The sequence below is a fragment of the Panthera uncia genome, chromosome F2 (assembly GCF_023721935.1).
Source record: "Panthera uncia isolate 11264 chromosome F2, Puncia_PCG_1.0, whole genome shotgun sequence".
Lineage (NCBI taxonomy): Eukaryota > Metazoa > Chordata > Mammalia > Carnivora > Felidae > Panthera > Panthera uncia.
The window spans coordinates 16,284,332-16,307,825 of NC_064812.1; the positions used below are offsets into that span (position 1 = coordinate 16,284,332).

At 39.1% G+C, this 23,494-nt stretch overlaps 1 protein-coding gene across 1 annotated transcript in view; it reads right to left on the reverse strand.

Moving 5' to 3' along the window:
- The window catches only part of FAM91A1 (family with sequence similarity 91 member A1), a 43,487-nt gene that overhangs the window by 6,729 nt on the left and 13,264 nt on the right, over window positions 1–23,494 (reverse strand). The window contains exons 9-20 of the mRNA XM_049633496.1: window positions 20,579–20,685; window positions 20,029–20,067; window positions 19,388–19,500; window positions 18,800–18,915; window positions 17,427–17,539; window positions 16,986–17,072; window positions 14,922–15,054; window positions 10,119–10,267; window positions 8,689–8,823; window positions 8,416–8,529; window positions 4,430–4,502; window positions 1,555–1,704 (exon numbers count right to left, since the gene is read on the reverse strand). Coding sequence (XP_049489453.1) covers window positions 1,555–1,704; window positions 4,430–4,502; window positions 8,416–8,529; window positions 8,689–8,823; window positions 10,119–10,267; window positions 14,922–15,054; window positions 16,986–17,072; window positions 17,427–17,539; window positions 18,800–18,915; window positions 19,388–19,500; window positions 20,029–20,067; window positions 20,579–20,685 — 1,329 coding nt within the window. The remainder of the gene's footprint in view (window positions 1–1,554; window positions 1,705–4,429; window positions 4,503–8,415; window positions 8,530–8,688; window positions 8,824–10,118; window positions 10,268–14,921; window positions 15,055–16,985; window positions 17,073–17,426; window positions 17,540–18,799; window positions 18,916–19,387; window positions 19,501–20,028; window positions 20,068–20,578; window positions 20,686–23,494) is intronic.

Consider the following 23,494-nt stretch of genomic DNA (forward strand, 5'->3'; position numbering starts at 1 on the left):
CAAAGTCGCTTCTATCCCCATGGAAATATGCAATCTGATTATGTTATTCCTCTTCAAAATTCTTTGACTCTTCGTATCTTCCAGCACTGAAGATCCTCCAAGATCTCCTGATCTTACCAACTTCTTTACTCTCATTTTCTACTACTTTCCAACAAATTCTTTCTTTTTGCCAAGATGAGCTTACTCTACTGCTTGATTCCCTCTGCCTGAAAGGCTGCTACCCTTCAAATACACAGCAACCATCTTTTACGTACCCAAATCCTCACTTTTCAAGACTTACTTCAGGCTTTACCTGCTCTAAGAGGCCTTTTCTGATAGCTCAGTTGGCCTGAGATATGCCTTCTCGGCCCTACGTCAGCACATGGAGCTGATGCCAAGCTTTGGCACAGATTTTAACACTATGCGGCAGGCTGACTCACCTGCTTGTCTCCCTTTCTAGGGTTTCATTCCTTAGGTCTTACTAATTTCTATCTTTCTAGCACCTCGGCAGGTACTCCATAAATGCTGGTGGAATGAAAAAATAAAACATGGAAATGCCCCTGTGATACGTGGCAGTCAACTGTTAAAATTTACTCACATCTTCTGGCCAAACGTAAAGGATATTTGCGGTGGATATTTAACTCAGAGGGAGCCAATCCGATCCACTGGATGGCTAGCACATCAATCATATCTACTCAGGATGGCACACTAAAAGGCTCAGGGAATACAGTCAATCAATGACAGACGTTTGAATTGAAATGTTTTCTAGAGTCATGGACCAGAGCTGGCACTATGGCCACCAAAGCCACATACAAGCCAAAACTAGGCCAGAGTGGAAACAATCAGTGAGCATGAGAAGGTGACATGCAAATAAATTCTTTAATTAAAAAAGTAAAGGAAAACTAACTGTTGACAATGTGCAAGATGGGCTGGAGACAGAGGAGAATGAGGCCAGGAAGGCTAGGCAGGAAATGGCTGCAGCGATCCAGGATTACAGTATTGAGACGCAGGTTAGAAGGACAGTTACAGAGAATTTCAAAAGAAATGACAAGAGAAGAAAGGATATGAGAGACACTTCTAAAGACTAATTCCCCAGAACGTGGAAACAAAGTGGACAGCGTGAAAAAAGAAGGAAGAGGCAAAGACAAGATTTTAGGCCTGGGTCATTGAGACAGTGGTGCCTTTGACAGAAAAAGAAAGGCTGAATGGGGAAAAAAAAAAACTTGTTAATTCTACTTTGGAAACCTCTTTACAAAGAGACTCAAGTTCTGAAGCCATCACGTCACAGAGGAACTTAATTTAAAGCCTATTACCACAGAGCCAACAGTAAAGAAAGGGCTAAAACCTAAAAACCACTCCGTACTCTAACCCCAGGTCAGTACTTCTGTATTTTCTCCATCTGAACAACTGATATTAGTCCAAATGATGTCACAGAATATTTTCTCACCTTAGTGAAAAAACACTAAGTATTACATAATTCGACATCCCCACAAGAGTCCCTGCTTCTTAAAATACTAAGATTACAATAAACTCAGTACAACCACCTGAATTCAGAGAACCCAACCACTGGCTGACCTCTCTCATCAGAAGCGTCACTGAGTTTTCTGTGTGCAAGGCGGCTCGAAGCATTCAACACGGTGACATAGCCACAAAAATGCTGCAGATCCACTTTGTTCCTTAATATCTGCAAGGCTTTATGAACACTCATGTTGACGCGAGTGAACTCTAAGAACAAAGGGGTGACGTTACACTGTAAGTACATAGTTTTGTAACATAAAACAACATCAAAAATGTAAATATACCTTTATTGAACAATTCTCAGAACTCCTTTTATACTTGAATCTATCAACACTGATTCCAACAAAAACCTACTTGTGAATGGAAAAGGCTGGCATACACAGATTTATTTATAGCCTCCAGGAGGCATTTACGGTATCAGAACAAACTATGTGCTAAGCAAGCAAACAGGGCCCGGTCAGGGGCACCTGGGTGGCTCAGTTGGTTGAGTGTCCAACTTCAGCTCAGGTCATGATCTCACAGTTCGTGGGTTCAAGTCTCACATCGGGCTCTGTGCTGATAGCACAGAGCCTGGAGCCTGCTTCAGATTCTGTGTCTCCCTCCCACTCATGCTCTGCCTCTCTCTCTCTCTCAAAAATAAATAAACATTAAAAAATATATATTTTTTTAATAAAAAAATAAAATAAAAAGTTGGGCTGGTCAGTGGCAAATTCTCTAGACTTCTCTTCGTGGTTCTATTCTGCCTCAAATGCTTCCTTGTTGGGCTTCTATGTACTACATACACATTACATTTTTGAAATGTATTAAATACACATTATATTTTTGAAAACCTTTTTAAAGTAAAATTATTCCTATTTAGACTAACGCCAAAAAGGACTTGAAATTATATCCTTAATAAATAATTTAAATACCAGTGCAAGTTTTATAAATACATGAACTTCTATAACAGAAATATGCTCTATACTCAGATATGAAGATTCTTTTATAATTGACACAATCTCTCAAGGCAAGAGAGCTATTAATCAGTTTTTGAGATTTTGTATAAATTTTAAGATCCTGTTGTCACTAGCCTGTATCTTCAGGTGAACTAATATTTTTCCACAGAATTTATTTTTGTAAAATGTTTATTTTTGAGAGAGAGAGACAGAGACAGAGAGAGAGAGAGAGAGAGAGAGAGAGAGAGAATGTGTGCAAACAAGGGAGGAGCAGAGAGAGAGAGGGAGACAGAGGGTCGGAAGCAGGCTTTGCACTCTCAGTGCAGCCTGATGTGGGGCTCGAACTCACGAACCATGAGATCATGACCTGAGCCTAGGTCGGATGCTTAATCGACTGAACCACCTAGGCGCCCCTCCACAGAATTTATAAAGTATCAGAGGATTAAATAGCAAAGTTTAATTGCAGAGAAGTACTTATTGAAAAGGGGCTATTTTTTGGAAGAGAAAACTCTTCTCTAAACTTTGTACACATTTATTCACAACAGGCAAGAGAGAGAACTTAATTTCAAACATGAGGCTTCCGCAGTCTGGCTATGTGAAAAGGAAAAAGATATTTTAAAAATCTTCCTTTCCCCCACTCTATTATTTTGGGAGAACATTAAGTTCTTATATAAACTAACAAAAATTAGATTACTTGAACCATTCACTGCTCTCTAAAAATTCAAGCAAGGTGGCTCTAAGAACCAGAAAAATAAGATTATACAACAGCAATTTTACATGGAGTAGTGCTATATAGATATATGTTAAGTTTTAATCGTATTATTTTTCTTTTGAACATATATACCTTCCTAATATTTGACAGAGAAAGGGTCATCTCCTTTATTAAACAAAAGGAAGAATAAATTTGCTTTTAACAGATATTCTCTGAACATCTTATACCAAATGTACTTAGTTCACATCCAATTCTAGAAAGAGAACACTTTAAACGGGTTTTCCCCCTGCCCTTGATTCTAACCAGCTTTATTTAGTTCAAACTCTATAATCCACTCAAATCCTAATTGCAAAAAGTAACATTTAACAACAAAATCAAATGCTGAAAGAGGAAATACGTGCAGGTACTCTGTAAACCGTAAAGTATTATACCCATATTCAATGGCATGTATTTCTAAATCACCTAAAAAAGCTCCTGGGTTGGAAGAGGGAGGCAAATAGTATGTAACACTGGGAAAGAAAAAATTGGCTTTCTAAGGGTAAAAAAATTCCCTATGAATTCTTCTCCCCCAGCCTCCAAATAAATAATAAAAGAAAAGTAAAAGGCTAAACAGAGAGGAAAATCTAGTCTTTGACCTAAACAGAGACCTACTGATTCTCTTCATCTCCAAGGCAAACTAGTATTCCTTCAAAGGTCCTAAATAAGTCTTATTCTACTAGTTCTTTATGGGAAAAGGCACATGACAGAAAACGACCTTTGCTGTTGGGATGAGCACTGGGTGTTGTATGTAAGCGATGAACCACGGGAATCTACCCCCAAAACCAAGAGCACACTTTATACATTGTATGTTAGCCAATTTGCCAATAAATTATAATAAAAAGAAAGAAAGAAAGAAAACTACCTTTGCCAATACTCTTTAAAAGTGGCAACGATAAGACCCTAGAACTAGGGTGTCTAGGTGGCCCAGTAAGTTGAGTGTCTGACTTCGGTTCGGGTCATGATCTCATGGTTCATGGGTTCGAGCCCCACCGTCAGGCTCCGTGCTGACAACTCAGAGCCTGAGACCTTTCGATTCTGTGTCTCCCTCTCTCTCTGCCCCTCCCCAACTTATGGGCCTGAGCTTTCTCTCTCTCTCTCTCAAAAATTAATGAACATTAAAAAAAAAATTTTTTTTAAAGACCCTTGAACTCAAAGTTTTAAGAATTCACTTCCTGCTATGTTTTCTACCAAACTGTTGACGAAGGTTAATGATAAAGAACTCAGATATAATTTAAAAGCAAGATACCTCCTTGTAGTTCTGTTTCATCAAATGGAAAAGGTATGTGGACAGTTTCTCCTATCCCATGCAAACCATGTCCCTAAACATGAAGAAACACAGTTGAAAGTTATACAAGAAATCTGTATTTCCAGTAACAGTCAAACAATAAATAAGACTGTGCCATGTGATGGCATATTCTACACTAACATACCATCAAAAATCTTTCAACAATTTTTAATTTTTCTCAGCAAGCAAAGACCTTAAGTGTGTATTAACTTATAGGACAATGTGTCTCTAAATGAACGTACGGCTAACGAGAAAGAGAGGCCGACTGAACAGGTACATCAGGTGTGAGACAACTGAAGACTGAAATCAGGCACACTCATACAAGGGTTAGCTGCAGGTCCAAGAGAAGAAAAGTGGTGAAGGAATCCCATCATCAGTCACCTGGCATATCATGAACTAGGAATGCAAAACTCAAACACCTGTACTTAGTGACATATTCAAAATTATATGATTATGAATGCCCCCAACTGTGGTTAAACAAATCAACGTATGTATTTTCAATGCAGCTACCAAAAAAAAAAAAAAAAAAAAAAAGGAAGCTCCCTATGAACGGAAATGGAAAGGTCTCCAGTTGCTAAGTGAAAAAAGCATGGGGATATAGCACTGTGTGTTGGCTTGCATCTGCATAAAGAAATTCTAGAAGAGTACAGCAGAAACTAAAAATGTATCTGGTTAGGAAAAGAAACGGGGAGAACTGGGCAGATAGTGTTGGAAGGGTAGTGATACTTTCCTCCATGCATCTTTTAACAGTGTTTTATTTCTGAATCATGCGAAGGTTCTATCAACTCAAAAACTGAATTAAAAAAATCTGAGTCTAACCACCCCACTCCCATGCTACAAATAATAATTTAGTTTTATCTATTACTTTCAATTAATGTTCATTTGAATTGTTAGTTTTAAAGGGTTCTTTTTTTTTTTTAATTTAAATCCCCAGGTTTATTTTGGTTTTATAACTGTTTAAGAATAATAAGAATGAAGAACTTAATTTTATGTTTATGTGTATTTAGTATCGCTACAAGAGAAAATTTAACACTGGGGATCTATACATTTTTCCATTGAAAAAACCCTTTGCATTATTTAAATTCAAAGTACTCTGATACACAAGAAAAAAATTATTTCAGAGAAAAACTGCACTCATTTCAATGGTGCGTATAACAACCCGAATGTATTTCTTCTGGCAGCCCACTTTTACCTCATCGGTACCATTATGATTTATACCCCAATCAAGGCTGTTACAATGAAAGCATGGTTTTAATCAAAATTGTGTTTTAAGTTCCAGCAAGATGAATTTCTCCCATAAAACTTAAAATAAAAGAGGCATTCTTTTTTAGCAAAAACAAAACTCCTCATAAACACGTTAAAACTGGGCCACATCTGCTACCACTACCGCCACACGGCTAACGCCTTCTGGGACCGTCCCGTGTGCTAGGCACAGGTACAGGCATTTTATGTAGATGGTGCAATTCGGTCATTCATTTCAACGACCTTAGGAACCATTATCTTTAGTTTGCAGGTGAAGGAATTCAAGATTATTTAATTTGCCCAAGATTCCTAATAAATGGTGGAATCAAGATTTTAACTTAGGCAGACTGACTCGAGCCCACGTCTCACCCATCCTATGAGGTCATCTGCCACCACTACCCCTGCTAGGTGTCCCCCCTGCTGGCGAACGCATCCTGTTCTTCGTGCTTTCAACTACCTCCACGTGCTGATGCGGACACTCAAGTCAATGCTTCCTGTTCAACTCTCGTCTGGATTTCAAAATGTTTTCCATTACCGACTAGATAGCCCTACCACCCAAATGTCCCACAGGCACCTTAGACTCAGCCTGCCCCAAACACAACACACATCATCTGACCCCCATCAACCGGCTCTTCCTCCTCTGTTTGCTCAAGCAGGGATATCACCATTCTTCCACCTTCACAAGCCAATCCCCCAGGAATCCTACCCTTCCTCTTCTCATAGCCTTCTCAGACATCTGATCAATTCTATTAATTTTAATTTGTAAGAATTATTGAACCCAGTTCCTCCTTTCAGTACTTATTCTTCTAATCTAGGCTGACTTCCCCTCTTATCGGGACTCCTACACCAAATGCTAATTGGTCCTCTTGCTTCAAGAATCTTACCTTACCCAACCCTTCTCAGCATACTCTCCAAGCCGATCTTCCCAAGACACACTGACCACATAAATCCCCTGCTCAGCACCCTTTGCTCTCTTTCATCAATCTATAGGGTACAGCCAAAGCTCGGCAGCAAAAGGGTCAAGGCACACTACTCTCCAGGGCCTGCCTACATCAAAACACTCGCAAGTAGCTACTCTGAGCCAGGTGCTGTTGTAGGTACTATGGAAATAGCAGTGGAGGAAAAGAAAAACATCTCTGCCCACAGGTTTATTCATGCTAACCCCTGTGCCTGACCTGGCTCTCTTCTGTATCATCCTTCTGTATGCAGCCTGAGTCTCATTTTCTCTGAGTGTCCCCTCAGCCTTTCTCCTTGCCTCAAGGCTGAACTAGGTACTTCTCTCTAATGCTTGCAGCGTAGATAATTCTATTCAGCACTCAGCAAAAAACGGAAACTGGCTGCTTATGCAACTTTTCCCACCAGACTTAAATCCCTTGAACACAGGGACCGTGACTTATTTGTGTATCCACGTTAATTAGCACAGAATATGGCACATAACGATTGATAGCTGAATAAACCAATGAAATCTTTATCGAGAACCTATTATGAAACAGAAAGTGTGCCGCACACTTCAGCACATTCTTAATTCATTCTCTCAACAATCCTAGGACTATAAATTGCTTATCTCGCCATTAGCTGCTACATTATTTTTTGTTGCTATACAGTAAATGTCACCATCTCGGTTTCATGGGTGGGAAACTAACAGAAGTATCTTCAAAATGTCACACAGCTCATTAGCATGTGAAAAGAGGGCCCCACCACCAGGCATCAAGAAAACACAAATCAAAACCACTATGAGATACCATTCACACCCACCAGGTGGGTTCTAACTTAAAAAGTCAGATAATACCAAGTGCTGGTGGGAATGGAAAGCGGTGCAGCCACTCTGGAAAACAGCCTGGAAGTTCCTTAAACAGTTACACACAGAATCGCCATATGATGCAGCATTTCCACTCTTAACCACATCCCTAAGAGAAATGACAATACGGCCACACAAAAACCTATAAATGAACAGTTGTAACAGTGATTACTATGATTCTTAATAGCCAAAAGGTGGAAACAACCCAAGTGTCCGTCAACAATGAATGGGAGAAACAGATCGTGGTATATCGTACAAGGGACTTCTTATTTGGCCGTAAAAAGGAACGCAGTAATGACTCATGACGGACTGATAACACGCTACAACATGATGAAGCTCAAAAACATTCTGCCAAGTAAAAGAGACCGGTGACAAAAGACCACACATTACGTGACTGTGTGTGTGTGAAATGCCCAGAAGAAGCATTCTAGAGAAAGAGCGAGTAGATTAGTGTTGTTTGGGGCTGGGGACTAGGGGACTGAGAACTAAAGGTTCGGGAGTTCTTTTTGAGGTAATGAAAATGTTCTAAAATCGAGCTTGATGACGGCTGTGGATACCTGCAACTACACTAAAAAACACTGAAGTGGTTTTTGTTCACCAATTTAAATTGGTGAACCGTACACTACGTGAATTATACCTCGATAGAGCGATTACATGTATCAAACAATTACGGCCACGCAGGTAGCAAATGTGAAGCTGGAATTCAAGTCTGGGTCTCACTACAAAATCCATGTGGTTTCTGGGATTCCCACGCTGCCGGACAAAGGCCAGGGCAAAAATCCGTATCTCATCTCTTATGTTTCAGCTTTACAAATTTCAAATCACCGACATCTGACTGTGACTTAACAAATTAGAATCTTTAAAAATAAAAATCCAAAACCGGTTGTTTCAAACAAAGCAACTGTACCTGAATCAAAACTGCCGAATGTGTTAAAGCGTCATTCAGCATCGTGAGCACGTTGGACGTAGGGACTACCCCAGGGTCATGACCCCAAGATGTTATTAGTAATCGATCATAACCCTACGGAAAAGAAATGAATGAAGATAAAATGGCATTTAGAAATTTTAAAAAACAAACAAAAACTAAGAAGATCTCAGTTTATATACAATGCTATAATGCTGCTTACCAATCTCTACCCTCCTCAAAACCAACTAAAGAAACAAACCTCACACAACATACCTGGAATATATCTGGCAGTTTTCGAAGTCTTGTACCTTTGGACAGTAAAAGAGATGGTGGTCCTTGCCCAGTGATGTAATAAATGTATAGTTTAAACCAGACAGAACTGACTTCTGGGATAGCTGGTCCAATATGCTGTAATCGTAAAACGAGTAAGATAAAGTTATAATACTTCTCAAAAGCAGCCAAATTTCACAAGGGACCAAGGATGGTCTTACAAACAGCTAATGCCTCACATAAATGTTCACTGCTATTGTTCTTATGAAAATAAATTTTAAACGCTCCATCCAAGCAGTTTCCATGTTATTCCAGAATTGAGAAAGCACATCTTATCACCGTAATTGGGAGATGGACCCTGAAGGAAAACACCAAGGTCTGAATCTTGGCCTCGCCCCCCTCGGCTGTATCACCTTAAGAAGGTTACTTCTTTGCTTTTCTGTAATGTGGTGACAAAATATCTACCCTGTAAAGACATTGTATGCTTGCTCAAAAGGGTTTAAAACAGTGCCTGTCAAATAATAAGCTCTATTTCAAAGTTAGCTATTGTCATTAGTCACGTGCAATTCCTCACAAAGGGACTATCTAACCTTCCATCCATCTTACCATTCCTTCAGTTCATGGATTCCTACTGTGCCTAGAAATCGTGTTACAGAACAGGAGGAAATGTGTATACGGGATAGGGTTGGGGGGACACACAAAGAATTATGAAAAAAAAAAAAAAAGTTGGTCAATGTAAAATCTGTAACCACTCCTACCGAACAGAGGACGAATTTGGAGGTGAGGGAGGTGTGCTCACGAGGGCAGCTAGAACACCACAGCAACGAAATCAACCTTATACAAGGATCCCTTCCTTTCTTCTACACCATTAACCTTGCATATCTAGGAAACCAGGCAGGATGCAGCACTGAAGAACAGCTATGTGATCCCCCCTCTTTGAAATGGCATCCTTGCAAAGTACACAGATACACAACTGATTACACTGAAAAAGTAAAAGAGCAGCAGTAATTTTCACAAGTCAGTTTCAGAGATAACTAAAGTTCTGGCTTTCAAGCGCAATCTTTCCCGTTTATTTACCACCATAGCCCTACTTCTAAAACATTTCATTTTTCCTAATTGACTTGATCCCTCAAGGTGATCCAGGCTTCCTTCCTAGAGCATCCAAAACATTCTCTTTAAAATACTGCATTCATCAAGAAAACTTCAACGTGGCACCAATCACGAGATGATACATGAATAAAATGCACCAACTCTACCCAACGAACTGAACTTCTCACAACAGCATAAAATACAAAGCTGCTTACTGATCCCTGATCTTCATATTTGGTATCAGCAAATTGAGATAACACAATCAAACCGGAAAGCCTCTTCTTCAAGTCACCACGAGCAAGTGTGAAATGCCACGGCTAGTGACACTCCAGGTGGCTCTTTACCTGAGGGGTGCAGCTGCTCACAGGCCGGATTTCGTTGGTGAGAGGAGCCATGGAGACGAGTAGTGTGTAATTTTTGTTCAGAACTCTGCTACAAGTTGCAGGGTCCAAACCAAGAAGGCTTTCACAGCGTAAGAGATCCAGAGGAAAACCTGAATTATGATCAAGCATACACGTAGAGTGAAAGACTGACAATGTGAAGCAAAAATGTCCAAGACAAAATATTGGTAAAATATTTAAATATTGTAAATGTCTAAAATAAGATATTGCCTTGATATTTAAACATTGTTTTCACAGAGTTATCTCTATTAAAAATGCCCAATTTCCTTGGAGACCACTAAGACACTTTAAGACTTAAAACTAAGGGTCTTTATTCCCTGGTCTAGAAAGATTAATGGTCTACTGGTGTTTTGTGAGGCCACCTCTTCCCTTAAAAGTATGTGCTTGCTCCACGTTGCCTCCTCTCCATCCCCAGCCACGCCAGGGCAATGGCATATCATGAAGACCTAAGCGCCACAAAAAAGCTGTCACCTTGCCTCCCCCAATTTCTGATTTCTACAAAGAGCTTCAAGACCAAGTTCTGAGTATGGCATAGGAACGAGTTCCTCAGCTAACAATATGTACCCAAGACTGCCGGTCCGTAAAGCATGAACTCACTCAGCACGCAACAGATTTTAAGTGTTCCCATTCTTAATCCTTTTGGAAAGTACCAATTCTGTTTGCCCTCTAAAAAGAGATATTTAAGGCTGAAAGAAACTTTGGAAGGTCAAGTTGGCCCATCTCTCACTCAAGCCAAAAATGAATCAAAAAACACATGGCCTGCTGGAAGGGCACAGAAGCACTGAGCACAACTAGCACCAGGACCTTGGTCTTTAATATCATACCCTAGTATGAGAAACCAGGCTCCTAAGAGAAAAGGCTGATTCCAGGAATGGGACAGAAGTACAAGAGAAGATAACACTGTTTTGCCAGAGAGAAAACAACTGCGACAAAAGTAAAAAAAAAAAAAAAAAAAAAAAAATTAAAGGATGGAGGCATGGCACAAGAAAACAGGAGGCAGCTTGAAGGGGAACCCACTGGCAAAATCTGAGACAACTGCAGTATACGAATTAAGAGAGCAATGACTGATTATAAGCCACTGAAAAAAACAGGAATTCATCAATCCATACTGAGAATATAACAGAATGCCTAGTCCCAGCTGTTACTGGAAGAAGTGCTGGAATTGGAAAAAAGTGATCAATCTGCAGCCATCACAGTAAAGAATGGTTCAGACAGGACCATCACTGGATGCTCAGTCTGAGAGGAAATACTGATGAGGAGTAGGATACGTGCATGGTCTTCAAGTATCTGCCCACACATTACTTAGTAGTTGAGGGTGGGGAGAATAATTAACTGTACAGTGGAAATATCAGAAAACACATTAACTGGGTGATCAAAATTACCATCACAATGGGGGACAGATGGAAATCACATGCATCCAGATGTCATACCCTTAGGACATGACATTACTTACATGATACTCTAGACTTGAGCGCACAACCTGAATCTACTAATCACAATGAAACACCACCTACACCCCAGGTGAGAACCTATCTGGCAAAACCAACAGAAAGGGACTATATTCTTAAAAAAGAATGTTCTAAAGGACTAAAAAGGTTACATATTTGTTCCAGAATAAAGGAGATAGAGGAGACATAACAATTTCATGCAGATCTGATCTTAAAACAGATCCTGCACTTGAAGGACGAAAATGCTATGAAGGACATGATTAGGTCAACTGATAAACTGGAATACAAATGGTAGATTACCGTATCAACATTACATCTTCTGAGGTTGATGTGAGGGCATAGCCCTATTCTCAGGAAACATACCCTGAGAAGGCGCCTGGGTGGCTCAGTCGGTTAAGTGTCTGACTTTGGCTCAGATCACGATCTCACGGTTCGTGAGTTCGAGCCCCTCGACAGGCTCTGTGCTGACGGCTCAGCCTGAAGCCTGTTTCTGATTCTGTCTCCCTCTCCCTCGGCCCCTCCCCCGCTTGCACTGTCTGTCTCAAAAATAAACACTGAAAAAAAATAGAAAAGAAACATACCCTGAAAAATTTAGTGGAGTTAACACCATGATACTTCACTTACTCCCAAATTCTGGGCTGAAAGTAATTATACTACTTTTATTTGTTTTAGTAAATTTAAAATATTTCCAAATAGGATGTTTAAAAAAAAAAAAAAAAAACCGCAGGGAGTCTGTGATTTAATGTTAATGGAGGAGAGAGAGTCCTACAGATGTCAGGAAGAACATCGGGTCCACACCTCTGGCAAACAAAGTAAAGACAGAGAACCGAAAGCAGCTATAAGACAAGACTGGCTGGACCCAGATGTGATGTTCATTTTGAAGTACAATGAGAGGTGAGCAGTTGGCTTAGGAAAAGGAGAGAAGGGGAAAAGTTCTATAAAGAGTAGAGAAACTTATGTTTGATTAAGTACAACAATTCAAGAGCAAATTTAATAAAATGGAGGAATCACAGCCACGAGTGAAAAAATGATAAAAAAAATCTGAGAGAGGAGAGACTAAACAACAAAAGCTTTAACTGGTACCCAAAACCCGTCAAGTATCAAGCCAACCTCCGAGGTTAGAAAAATAAACTTAACTACTTTCACACAGATAAGGTTTAGGTTTTCCCTTTAACATACATTCTGGTACATAAATGATTAAAGGTGAAAAAGTTTAGTCCAGATTACTAAGTGAGAGGTCGTTTATGAATAAATCAATAAAAAGCTTAGTGCCTGGGGTACCTGGGTGGCTCAGTTGGTTGAGCATCCGATTTCAGCTCAGGTCACGATCTTGTGGTTTGTGGGTTTGAGCCCCGTGTTGAGTTCTGTGCTGACAGCTCAGAGCCTGGAGCCTGCTTTGGATTCTATCTCTCCCTCTCTCTCTGCCCCTCCCCCCCACTCATGCTCTGTCTCTCTCTCTCACTCTCTCTCAAAAATAAATAACATTAAAAAAATTAAAAAAAAAAAGGTTAGTGCTCAAGAGAAGGTAATAAAAGGGACAGAGGGGGGAAAAAAAAATTCAAGAGACATGGATTTAAGTACCATTTCTTCCACTAACTGATCATACAGACCATAATGATTATATGGGCAGGAAATCTGACTGAGACAACCTTCAATTTCTTTATCTATAAAATGAGTTAAACTTGCCTGGCCACTAGCACCAACATCCCTGCATTCTATCATGAGCACGGAAGGATGATTTATTTTAAGATGGTTATAGCAGAGTATTTCAAATACTCTAACCTGTTATCTCCATAAGTCACTAAAAAGTCCCGGTAACTTTTACGAACAAAGACATCTTCAAGATTGTGCTGCTCATTGCTTAGGTCACATGATCTAACATTTGGTAGCCAAAAAATGGTTACTATTAACAAACACTTATGAGTAAGTGCTCTGGCCTCTTGGCATTTGATTTAATATTCTCAGTTTTAACTATTTACCAACAATCTCAAAAAGAGCCCCAGCATGGGACCATTCCTCTTTCTGCTCACGTGTCTCTGCACCCGACACGAAAGGTTGCAGAGCCCAGTCACAGGAAACTGAGCGTGTCCAGCCTCACTCAGCTCAACCACCTGGCAGCTTTGCGATCACCTCCACAACCACTTTTGTGAAGTGACAACTGATTCCGTCCTTAAATTTTTTTTTTTAAATTTTTTTTTTTTCTTAATGTTTTTTATTTATTTTTGAGACAGAGAGAGACAGAGCATGAGCGGGGAAGGGACAGAGAGAGAGGGAGACACAGAATCTGAAACAGGCTCCAGGCTCTGAGCCGTCAGCACAGAGACCGATGCGGGGCTTGAACTCACAGAGTGTGAGATCATGACCTGAGCCGAAGTCGGACGCTCAACCGACTGAGCCACCCAGGCGCCCCCGTCCTTAAATTTTTAAATGGAGTTGAAAAGAAAGCCAGATGCTAGTGAAAGAAGTAGAATGAAAATGGATGTCACTAAGAAACTCGACGGTTCTTGGCCAGAAACAGAACTTTCAAGTGAATGAAAGAATGAGTGAGAGTAAATATTATCGTGGTGCCAAGATTTCACAGACTTCCGAGATGCAGCTCCTGCGAATGTCTGAGGACCTGAGCCAAATGCTCTTCATTGGTGCTCAGGCCACGTCATCTTTTCAAAACATATATTCCTGGATGGCGCTGCACAACGCAGGACCTACCATCCACTGACCCCCAGTTTGGGAACCCTCGTCTATCCCAACACTGACAGCGCATGCCAGGTGATCGCCACAGTAGGGCTCACCATAGATTACAAGTGTCACTACCTCTTTTACTCTTTAAAAAGAGGTTCTCCGTCCTCTTTTTTATTTGTTAAAGTAAAATACTTTAGTAAATATTACAGCAGCATTTCAACAGGAAGCTCCTGTTTATTATTTTTATACAATGGAATCTTTCACTCATGAAATTTTATGCTTCTTAAAACAACTACATTTTGGCACTTGTTCACCCCTCAAACTGAGGCCTGTTCTAAATTCCGTCCAGCCACTTAAACAAATTAAACACTCCAACCCTTCTTATAGGTACTGAACAGATTTAAATGCTACAAATACTACAGTGGCACATAAGAAAGGAGAAAGAGTAAAATCAGGTAAGAAAGAGTTCACGAGCAAAGAACTTCACAAAACAAGCCTTTAGTTGCAAACTCGACATGCCATCTACACAAAATGTATTAAATAAGTGAGCGTGACCTGTTTAATTTCTTAAAGAAGTTCCATAGGATCATGTCTTCAAAATCAAGTACATTTATCATACCATAATTGGGCTGGTCTGGCTGTGCAGTTTGTGCAACTAGATCTTTATTATGACGCAGAAACAATATTGTGTTTCTCAGAGTAAGTGCATGATCAAAATATCTCTGTGCTTCTCCTTCACCAGTGCTCTGAACCTAAACCAAGAGAAAATAAGTTTTGCAGTACCACTCTCAAACCATTCATCCTAATACGTAACCATACAGTAGAGCTATTAAGACATTAAGAATCAATAAACCACAAATTTGCCCAGGCAATACTGAAACAAACATTAGCTTAAATCTCAGTTGAGTTTCTATTTGAATACATCCTTGAAGATGATAGAAATTATCCCAGCAAGTAAAACTAACACACCAAATAATGTTAAATTACACCATTATATAAGTTGTATGTCTCACGTATGATTCAAATGGAGTGCTTAAAAAAACTCTAAGATCCACATTCTACATTCTGCTTCTTCCAGAAGAGTACTCCAATCCATGGTCACCAATTACGCCCCTAATTCTCATCACCGTGTCCACAGTTCTGTATCACTGGCTGCAAGGCTCAGTGGAGTATGTGATTCAACACGGCTGTTTCAACACTACTAAATATACAGCTTAAATTCATTCAACGAGGATTCACTGAGTCCCTACTATGTGCTATGGATGACCTGTCTAGGATGTATGGATTGAACAGTGGACAAAACCGCTGTGCTCACTGGACTTCATTTTAACGCATGTTCTTCTGACACTGAGTCAGGTACTTGTTCCATACGTAAAAACACATATATCCCAGAAACAATGCACAAAATGGAAAGACAGGTCTATAGGGGAAAATGACTAAATTAGATCTGCATTAAAAAATAAGATCAACCACTTAAGCCTCATCAAGATGAAGCTTCTTAAAAAATAGCTAAGAAACTATTTTTAAAAACTAGACTTCAGACTAAAAGGCCTTCCCAAAAATAACTATGTGATATAAGAGAATATAGATATATAAAAAATAAAGTGATCTTCCAATTTGCTAAACGTGATAAAAGACTAGTGGAGGTGAGAAAAATAAAAATCAGAAAAACAGAACTTAGAATGTGCTAGAAAATAAAAAATTTATTGGCAAATTTGCCAAGATAATACACAACAAGAAATGGGGTTAACAAGGTATTAAAAGTATTGAGGGAATAATGGATGTATAAAGGTAACAATAAGAGACCAATTAATAGCAAGGATTATCTCAAATACATTTCTGCCCTAAAAAAATGAAAAATTTATGGAGAAGGAAGAGTGAAAAAATGTCATGGTCTTTTTCTTAAGATATAAAGGATAATGGAATCATAAAATCCTCTAAGTAGCACATTTAATACACAGAGTTCACCACGAAAACACAAAAGGTACCAAAATTATTAGTCAAGTAACAGATTCAGCATAGAAACTATTTGCAGAGAGGAAAACAGAGGACAAAAACAAAAACGAAAACAAACACAACACACACACACACACACACACACACCTCTACCACACCATGACCACCACCACCAAAAACCCAAAAAACCTAGGAAATGGAAAACCCCAAAAGGGCAATCCAGATTTAGAGCTAAGGCCAAGTAGGGCTGTCGTCATGGAGAAGAAGGTGGCTAAGAGCATTGGCTGAAGTCTTCCAGATAATAAAGGGGATGGTGAGAGTGGACATAAACATGATACCCAGGGACACTGTTTCAGATTTAAGATAAGGGGAACAAAAACTTCAAATAAAACAGCTGAAAGGAGATCTTGGAAAATCATACTAAAGAAAATTAAAAGCTAATTTAGAAAAACGTAATTCAAAAAATTACATAGACTATTTCTATACCCCAGTTCATTAAACCAAATCACGCTAAGTGATAGATAAGGTCCACAAATCACTTTTTAAATCACAAAATCTGTTCATCCACTTGATGTTCTAAAGTCTAAATGACTGTTGCAGTATTAAGGTGAGGAATTAGGCAGGAATGAGCAAGAATATATGAAAACCTATACAATCAATAACTGATGTTGTATCAAGAAATGGTTCCAAATGCCCTGACATCCCATACTGACCAGTCCAGATTTACCTTTTCTAGTTCTATAAGAAAGCTGTCCAGAGACTCATCTGACAGTTTGCCAACTTCGAACATTGTGACAGCATGGCTTTTCAAGTTCTGTAATACAGAAACAAAACAAAAAAACTTAAAATGGACCTTAAACACCTTACATGAGTCTATTGTTCATAAGTCCTAGTTTTCTCTTCTTATATGAAGCATTAACATCTCACATTTATATTACGCTAATATAATTAAACTTAAAAAGTGAGTGACATGTGAAGCTGAGTCTTCTGATTACAGAAGTAACCCTCACTAAAGAGTTACTATGCTCCTCTAAGGAATATAAAACAAAGACAGTTGCATTTTGCATTTTTAGGAATTAATCTAATTCTTAAAAAGGGACCTAAAAGCATGAACTATTTTAACTCTAATCTTTAAACACTGTCATATTTAAACAAGAATTTGACTTACTGGTGAAAGATTTCCCATCATTAAAAAGGCAGTGAGAGTTGAGTCAAAGAGAAAAGCAATACGCTTTGTATATCCTGTGGACAAACTCAAACTGCTTACACTGGCTGTGTCAGCTAGAAAAAAAAAATCAATGTAAAATCGAGTAAATGAAAATTATTCTTTGCTTATCATTTAGAATGAGAAAGTATTTCTTTTCAACTTTGATAATTAAAAAAATTACATAACTAAATGTAAGCCAATATTGCAGTCCCAAAAGGTCCCAGTCCCACCTATCTCGAACTAAAAAAGGTTAAAAAAAATTTTTTTAAAGGTACTTGTGTAGTAAATTTCTTTTGTTGTTGTTTGTTTGAGAGCAAGCACGCGTGCGAGCAGGGGAGGGCCAGAGGGAGAGAGAGAATCCCAAGCAGTCTTCACGCTCAGTGCAGAACCCAAAAGCAGAGTTAAATCTCACGACCATGAGATCATGACCTGAGCCAAAATCAAGAGTCGGGACACTTAACTGACTGAGCCACCTAGGCACCCCTATAATAAATTCCTTTCCTTCTTTTTTCTTTTCTGTTTTTTAGTTTATTTATTCATTTTGAGAGCGAGCGAGCAGGGGAGGGACAGAGAGAGAGGGAGAGAGAACCCCAAGCAGGCTCCGTGCTGCCAGTGCAGAGACCAATGTGGGGCCAGAACTCACAAAACTGCGAGATCACAACCTAAGCCAAAGTCCAAAGTCGGATGTTTAACCAGCTAAGCCATCCAGACACCCCTATAATAAACTTCTTAAAAGCCAATAATAAACCAAGACTTGATAACTGACAGAACATTAAGACTAGCTAGCCTAAACTCTTCAGACGAGTCACCTGGCTCAGGTAAGAGGCTGGGGTTAGAATGAGAGCCTATGCTGTGCTCCCCTCCCCCCACCCCAACATAAACCACATGTAGCCCCCTCGTCCATTAGCTTTGCCTCCCCTTATGCTTGGCCCATACTGAGGCCTTCCCTCACTCACCAGCTAGCAGGCTATTATTCATTTTTAGCCCAACTATCCTCCTCTCCAGGAAAGCTTCCTGAACCTCTCTAGGCAACAAGGGAGCACTTCCCCTCTGCTCCCACAAGCACCAAAACACTTCTCACGTTGCTGTGGGTTTTGTGGTTATCCTGCCTTCTCTCTCCCTAGACTTAATTCTCAGAAGGAAGGTACCATATTCTTGTCAATTTTATACCCTTAGGACCTAGCACAGTACCCAGCATATGGGTAAGTACTCAATGACTATGTACCAAACAAATGATACTGAGAACAAAGCTAGGAGAGTTAACTCTGTGAGTGTATGTATAGACACAGGCCATCATCTATAAACACTCTAAATTAAAGTGAGTAAGTGCTAACCTGGATCTTCTTGACTGTTAGTATCTGTGTCAGTAGCCGATGAAGCTTCTTGTACAGGGCTCCTACTTTCCCCACCATCCCATGATAGCAGCATCTTTTGTGGATCTAAAGTACTCCTATTAACGAAGAATACATCCACATTTTAAAAGTCATATAAATTATCTTATATAAAAATAGCTACTAAAGTCAGTACTCAAATTATGAATATCCATCCAAATCCAGTCTCTTGTTCAAGCCTGAAATTGAGACATAGCCCCCAAATGCTCTGCCCACATACAGCAATGGTTCTTAACTAAGACCCATGGACAGGCTTCAGGGAATTTGAGAACTCTTTAAAACTATATGTAAAATACTAAAACAAACGAAAACAAAAAAACTGTATGTAAAATACTGTATTTACTTTTCTCTGGGGAAAGGGTTCTTGTTTTCATCATCCTAAAGAAGATTCATCACACAAAAAAAGATTAAAAACCACTAATATATAGGGTTCACCTCAACTGACAGGTTGGTAAGTAAAATTTTTGTACATAAAACAATATTTTTTCCTAAGAGGAAACTCTAATATCTCATACTAAATAAATGAATTACTTTAATCTGTTTACGGATGGAACATTCTTCCACGATGAATGAAGCTGGTCCAAATTTATTACTTGTCCCTTCTTATGGGCAAAGCCCAATCGGCAATACATTGAAACGGCATTCTGAAAGGAACAGAAAGGAAATTAGCATTTACAATGAACCAGACATCAGAATGTTCGTAGAGAGAAAATATCACCACGGACTATGCTAACAGTGATCCTCACACATTTTCATCCCATAACTAGAAAAAACCATTTTTCAGTAGGCCTGTTCATCTGCTAAGGTCTTCACATCCGTAGAAGAGCAAATGCTCCCAACCCTCAGGCCTGCCGCTGTCTAGGAAGCAAGAGGCTGAAGTGGTGCAGTTTAGCAGAAGTTGTTGCTTTAACTGACCTCCTTACTCCTTACTAGACACTGATCACTCTGCTTCCTGTGCGCACGGGAATGTGAGTGCCGGCTTTCACTGCGTGGGGTGAAATTCCACTTCAGGATCCTTATTTCTTTCTATCTTTGCAAGGACCCCTTTACTGTCCCCACTCCCTTGGAGAGCGATAAAAATCGCACTGTCTCTATTTCTCAGTAGCTTATCAATGGCTTATAATAAAAGCCATTCAGTATTTATAAGTAAAAAGAGTATAAAAATTACATACCTTAACCAAAGATAAGTCTATTTCAAGGACATTTGCAAGCTGGAAGATAAAAAAAAAATTATTTACATTCCTAGAATTATCAATATTACACAGCTTGTAATAAACAACTGAACCATAAAGAGCAAAATTTTAAATTAAGAATAACTGAAAGACTGAATAAATTTTGAAATCAGAACTTTCTCCTTTCCTTATGTCTAAGATGTTTAGAGTAGGAGTCTAGATAGTGACCATAACAATGGGAGATTCTTTTCTCTTTAATTGAGTTTCATTTAAAATAAGAAAATGCCTATATCGATCAACAGCCTACAATCCTTTTACCAAGAAGTCATATAAAAAGTTATTTGCCAAATTATGTTATTACTAAAAAAAAACTCAATATGTATATACAAAAAGTAACATAAGAACAGTGACGTAAGTATATTAATGGTCTATGCTCTACCATGTATAGATTCCAAAAACACTTTAACCATCATTAAATAACTTTACTTCACACAAAGATTATTTTATAATCTTGAGGCCAAGTCTTTCATCAAACACTGTTCATACTTACCTCTGCAACATTAGTATGCTCATCTATTGAAACAAATATCTTATAAAGTAGAGTTTCAAAATAATCACCTTGCACCCGATTCATTACAAAACCTTCAAGAGGAGGAACTAAAACAAAATAGACTTAGTTTAGTGATACAATTTTATAACATAAGAAAGCATAATTCAAATATCTACTCAAAAAGAAAAACCTCTACCTTAGAGATTGAATTCAGCTTTTGCTTTTATCCACTCCACAGCAAGTTTTCTAAAACCCCCAAAGTTAAGGACATTTACAACCCAGTCTACACAGAGGACTCTGACAGTAGAGCACAAATCCTACAGAGAGTTAATTTAACTTAATCCCATGGACCTCTCAGATTACTGAGGCAAAGGAAGTGCTGGAGGACACGAACTTGGTAGAAAGGCAGGGGCACTGGGGCTGCTTCCGCATGAGGAAGGCTGCAATGGGTGTGTTGTAATGCCCTGAGAGACAGCAGGGGTGACTAGGCTAAGGCAGAAAAGCAAAAGACTGAGAGACTATACAAAGACTGTACTGGCTGCCTTTCTCCCATCATCCCCGCTCCATGCTGAGAAGAGAAGAAATTCACCTGCACGACGGCCACTTTTACCAGCAATCACTAATTTATTCTTTGGGGCTTTCTTTCTATACCCTCTTCAGTGGCCTCAGTATTAAGAAGGGCAAGACCTTCTTCATCACAGGAGGCAGCCTAGCAGGTGCTGTTCACCTGAAAGTGGATTCATACTCATTTCTCTCCATCTCGTTGGTCCAGAAACTCTAATCCAATTTACTAGAGCACTCTGCCCAGCTGATAATAAAGAGGCACTATGCTTTCCTTTACCATTCTCCACTGTGCACGTTTCCCTTGAAAATATCCTGGGAAGGAAGAGTATTTAGGCCATCAAAGGACTTGGGGGTCCTGTGTCTCCTGGACCTAATACCATCTATTGCACCCAAAACCTAAATTATTCCTAACAAAGAGAAGTAAGACAAAACTTAAGTGGCCAAAACGAAGACATTGCAAAAAATCACAATGACAGATTATTCACTTTTTAGATCTGGCTCATGTCACTTTTTTTTTTTTTTTTTTAATGTTTATTTTTGAGAGAGACAGAGGCAGAGCTTGAGCAGGGGAGGGGCAGAGAGAGAGGGGGACACAGAATCCAAAGTAGGCCCCAGGCCCCTGAGCTGTCAGCACAGAGCCCAACGCGGGGCTTGAACTCACCGACCGTGAGATCATGACCCGAGCCGAAGTCGGATGCCCAACCGACTAAGCCACCCAGGCGCCCCTCGGGTCATTTTCTAATTTAGTGTTACCTATAGTTCTAGTCATCCAAGTACTTTTAAGGATCAATGGTTTCTCTTTTGAAATATTTTAGAAACCCCCTATTTGATATCCTTAACTCTTTTCCTACACTATCAGCTGTGTGGATAATAGCAAACATTTACTGAGCACATACTAAGTGCCAGACGACTTCCAGGTACTTGACACACACAATTTCATCTAATCCTCTTAACCTCATGAGTTGTCTAATACTATACCTCTGTATTTCAGAGACAAGAAACCAAGACACTTAAGAGGTTACAAACACACAATTTACATCTAGGTAAAGAGATACTGAATAGTCTCCAATACAAAGTTAAAAAAAAGTATGAATTACAACACACCATCTGCGTAAAACAAAAACCATACAAAAGAGGATATATGCATACATGCCTATGTGCTTAGCATACTTCTGGAAAGATAAACAAGAAATTTAAGAGAGCCACTGAGAGTGGCCACGGAGAGAGAAACTGTGTAGCCAGGCACAGGGGTCAGAAGCAGATGTTTTTATAATCTTTTATAAATTTAGAATATTATATCATAATATTGCCTACTCAAAAATATATTGAAAAAAATCAAGCTAACATACACAGAGAACAAACTGGTGGCTGCCAGAAATGAGAGGTGGAGGATGGGCGAAATGGGTAAAAGGAATAAGAAGGTTCAAAGTTCCAATTATAAAATAAGTAAGTCATGGAGATGTAACGTACAGCACAGCAACTATAGTTAACAATGCCACACTGCCTATCTCAAAGTTGCTAAAAGCGTAGATCTTAAAAGTTCTCACCACAAGAAAAAAGATTTCTGCTTTTATGAGTGGTGATGGATGTTACCCAGACTCATGATGATCATTTCACAATATATATAACTATCAACATTACAATTTATATCTGAAACTAACACAGTGTGTATGTCAATTATATCTCAATAAAGAAATAACAAAATAAAAATTTTAAACATGTTAATAAAAATTAATAAGTGTAAAGAAAAATACCTGAGAATAGCCTAGAAAGTTTAAAAAAAAAACTCACAAGGAAGGCCTGGCCGTAACTAATATATTTTTAAAATTTTTTTTAAGTGTATTATTTTTGAGAGAGATAGAGACCGTGCAAGTAGGTGAGGGGCAGAGACAGAGGGAGAGAAAGAGAATCCCAAGCAGGCTCCCCATTGTCAGCGCAGAGTCTGATGCAGGGATTGAACTCATGAACCGTAAGATCATGACCTGAGCCGAAACGAAGAGTCAGATGCTTAACCGACCAAGCCACTCAGGTGCCCCTGGCAATAACTAACATTAAAGATTATTCTGAGTCACTGTAATCAAAACAATATGGTATAAAAATAAAAACAGATCTGTGAAGACAAAAGACTATCCGAACTAGCTCCAGTGGAGAGGGGAATTCAATGTATGACAAAAGTTACATTTCCACCCCGTGGTAATGGGTTACTGAAAAAACAGTCCTGGAATTTACCCAAATGCTATTGGTTTTCCAAACAGAAAAAAACCAAGTTGGACCCTTATTTCACATCAAATACAAAAATAAGTTCCAACTACAGGTCTGAATTTGTATGACAAAAGTTTTTAAGAATTTTTA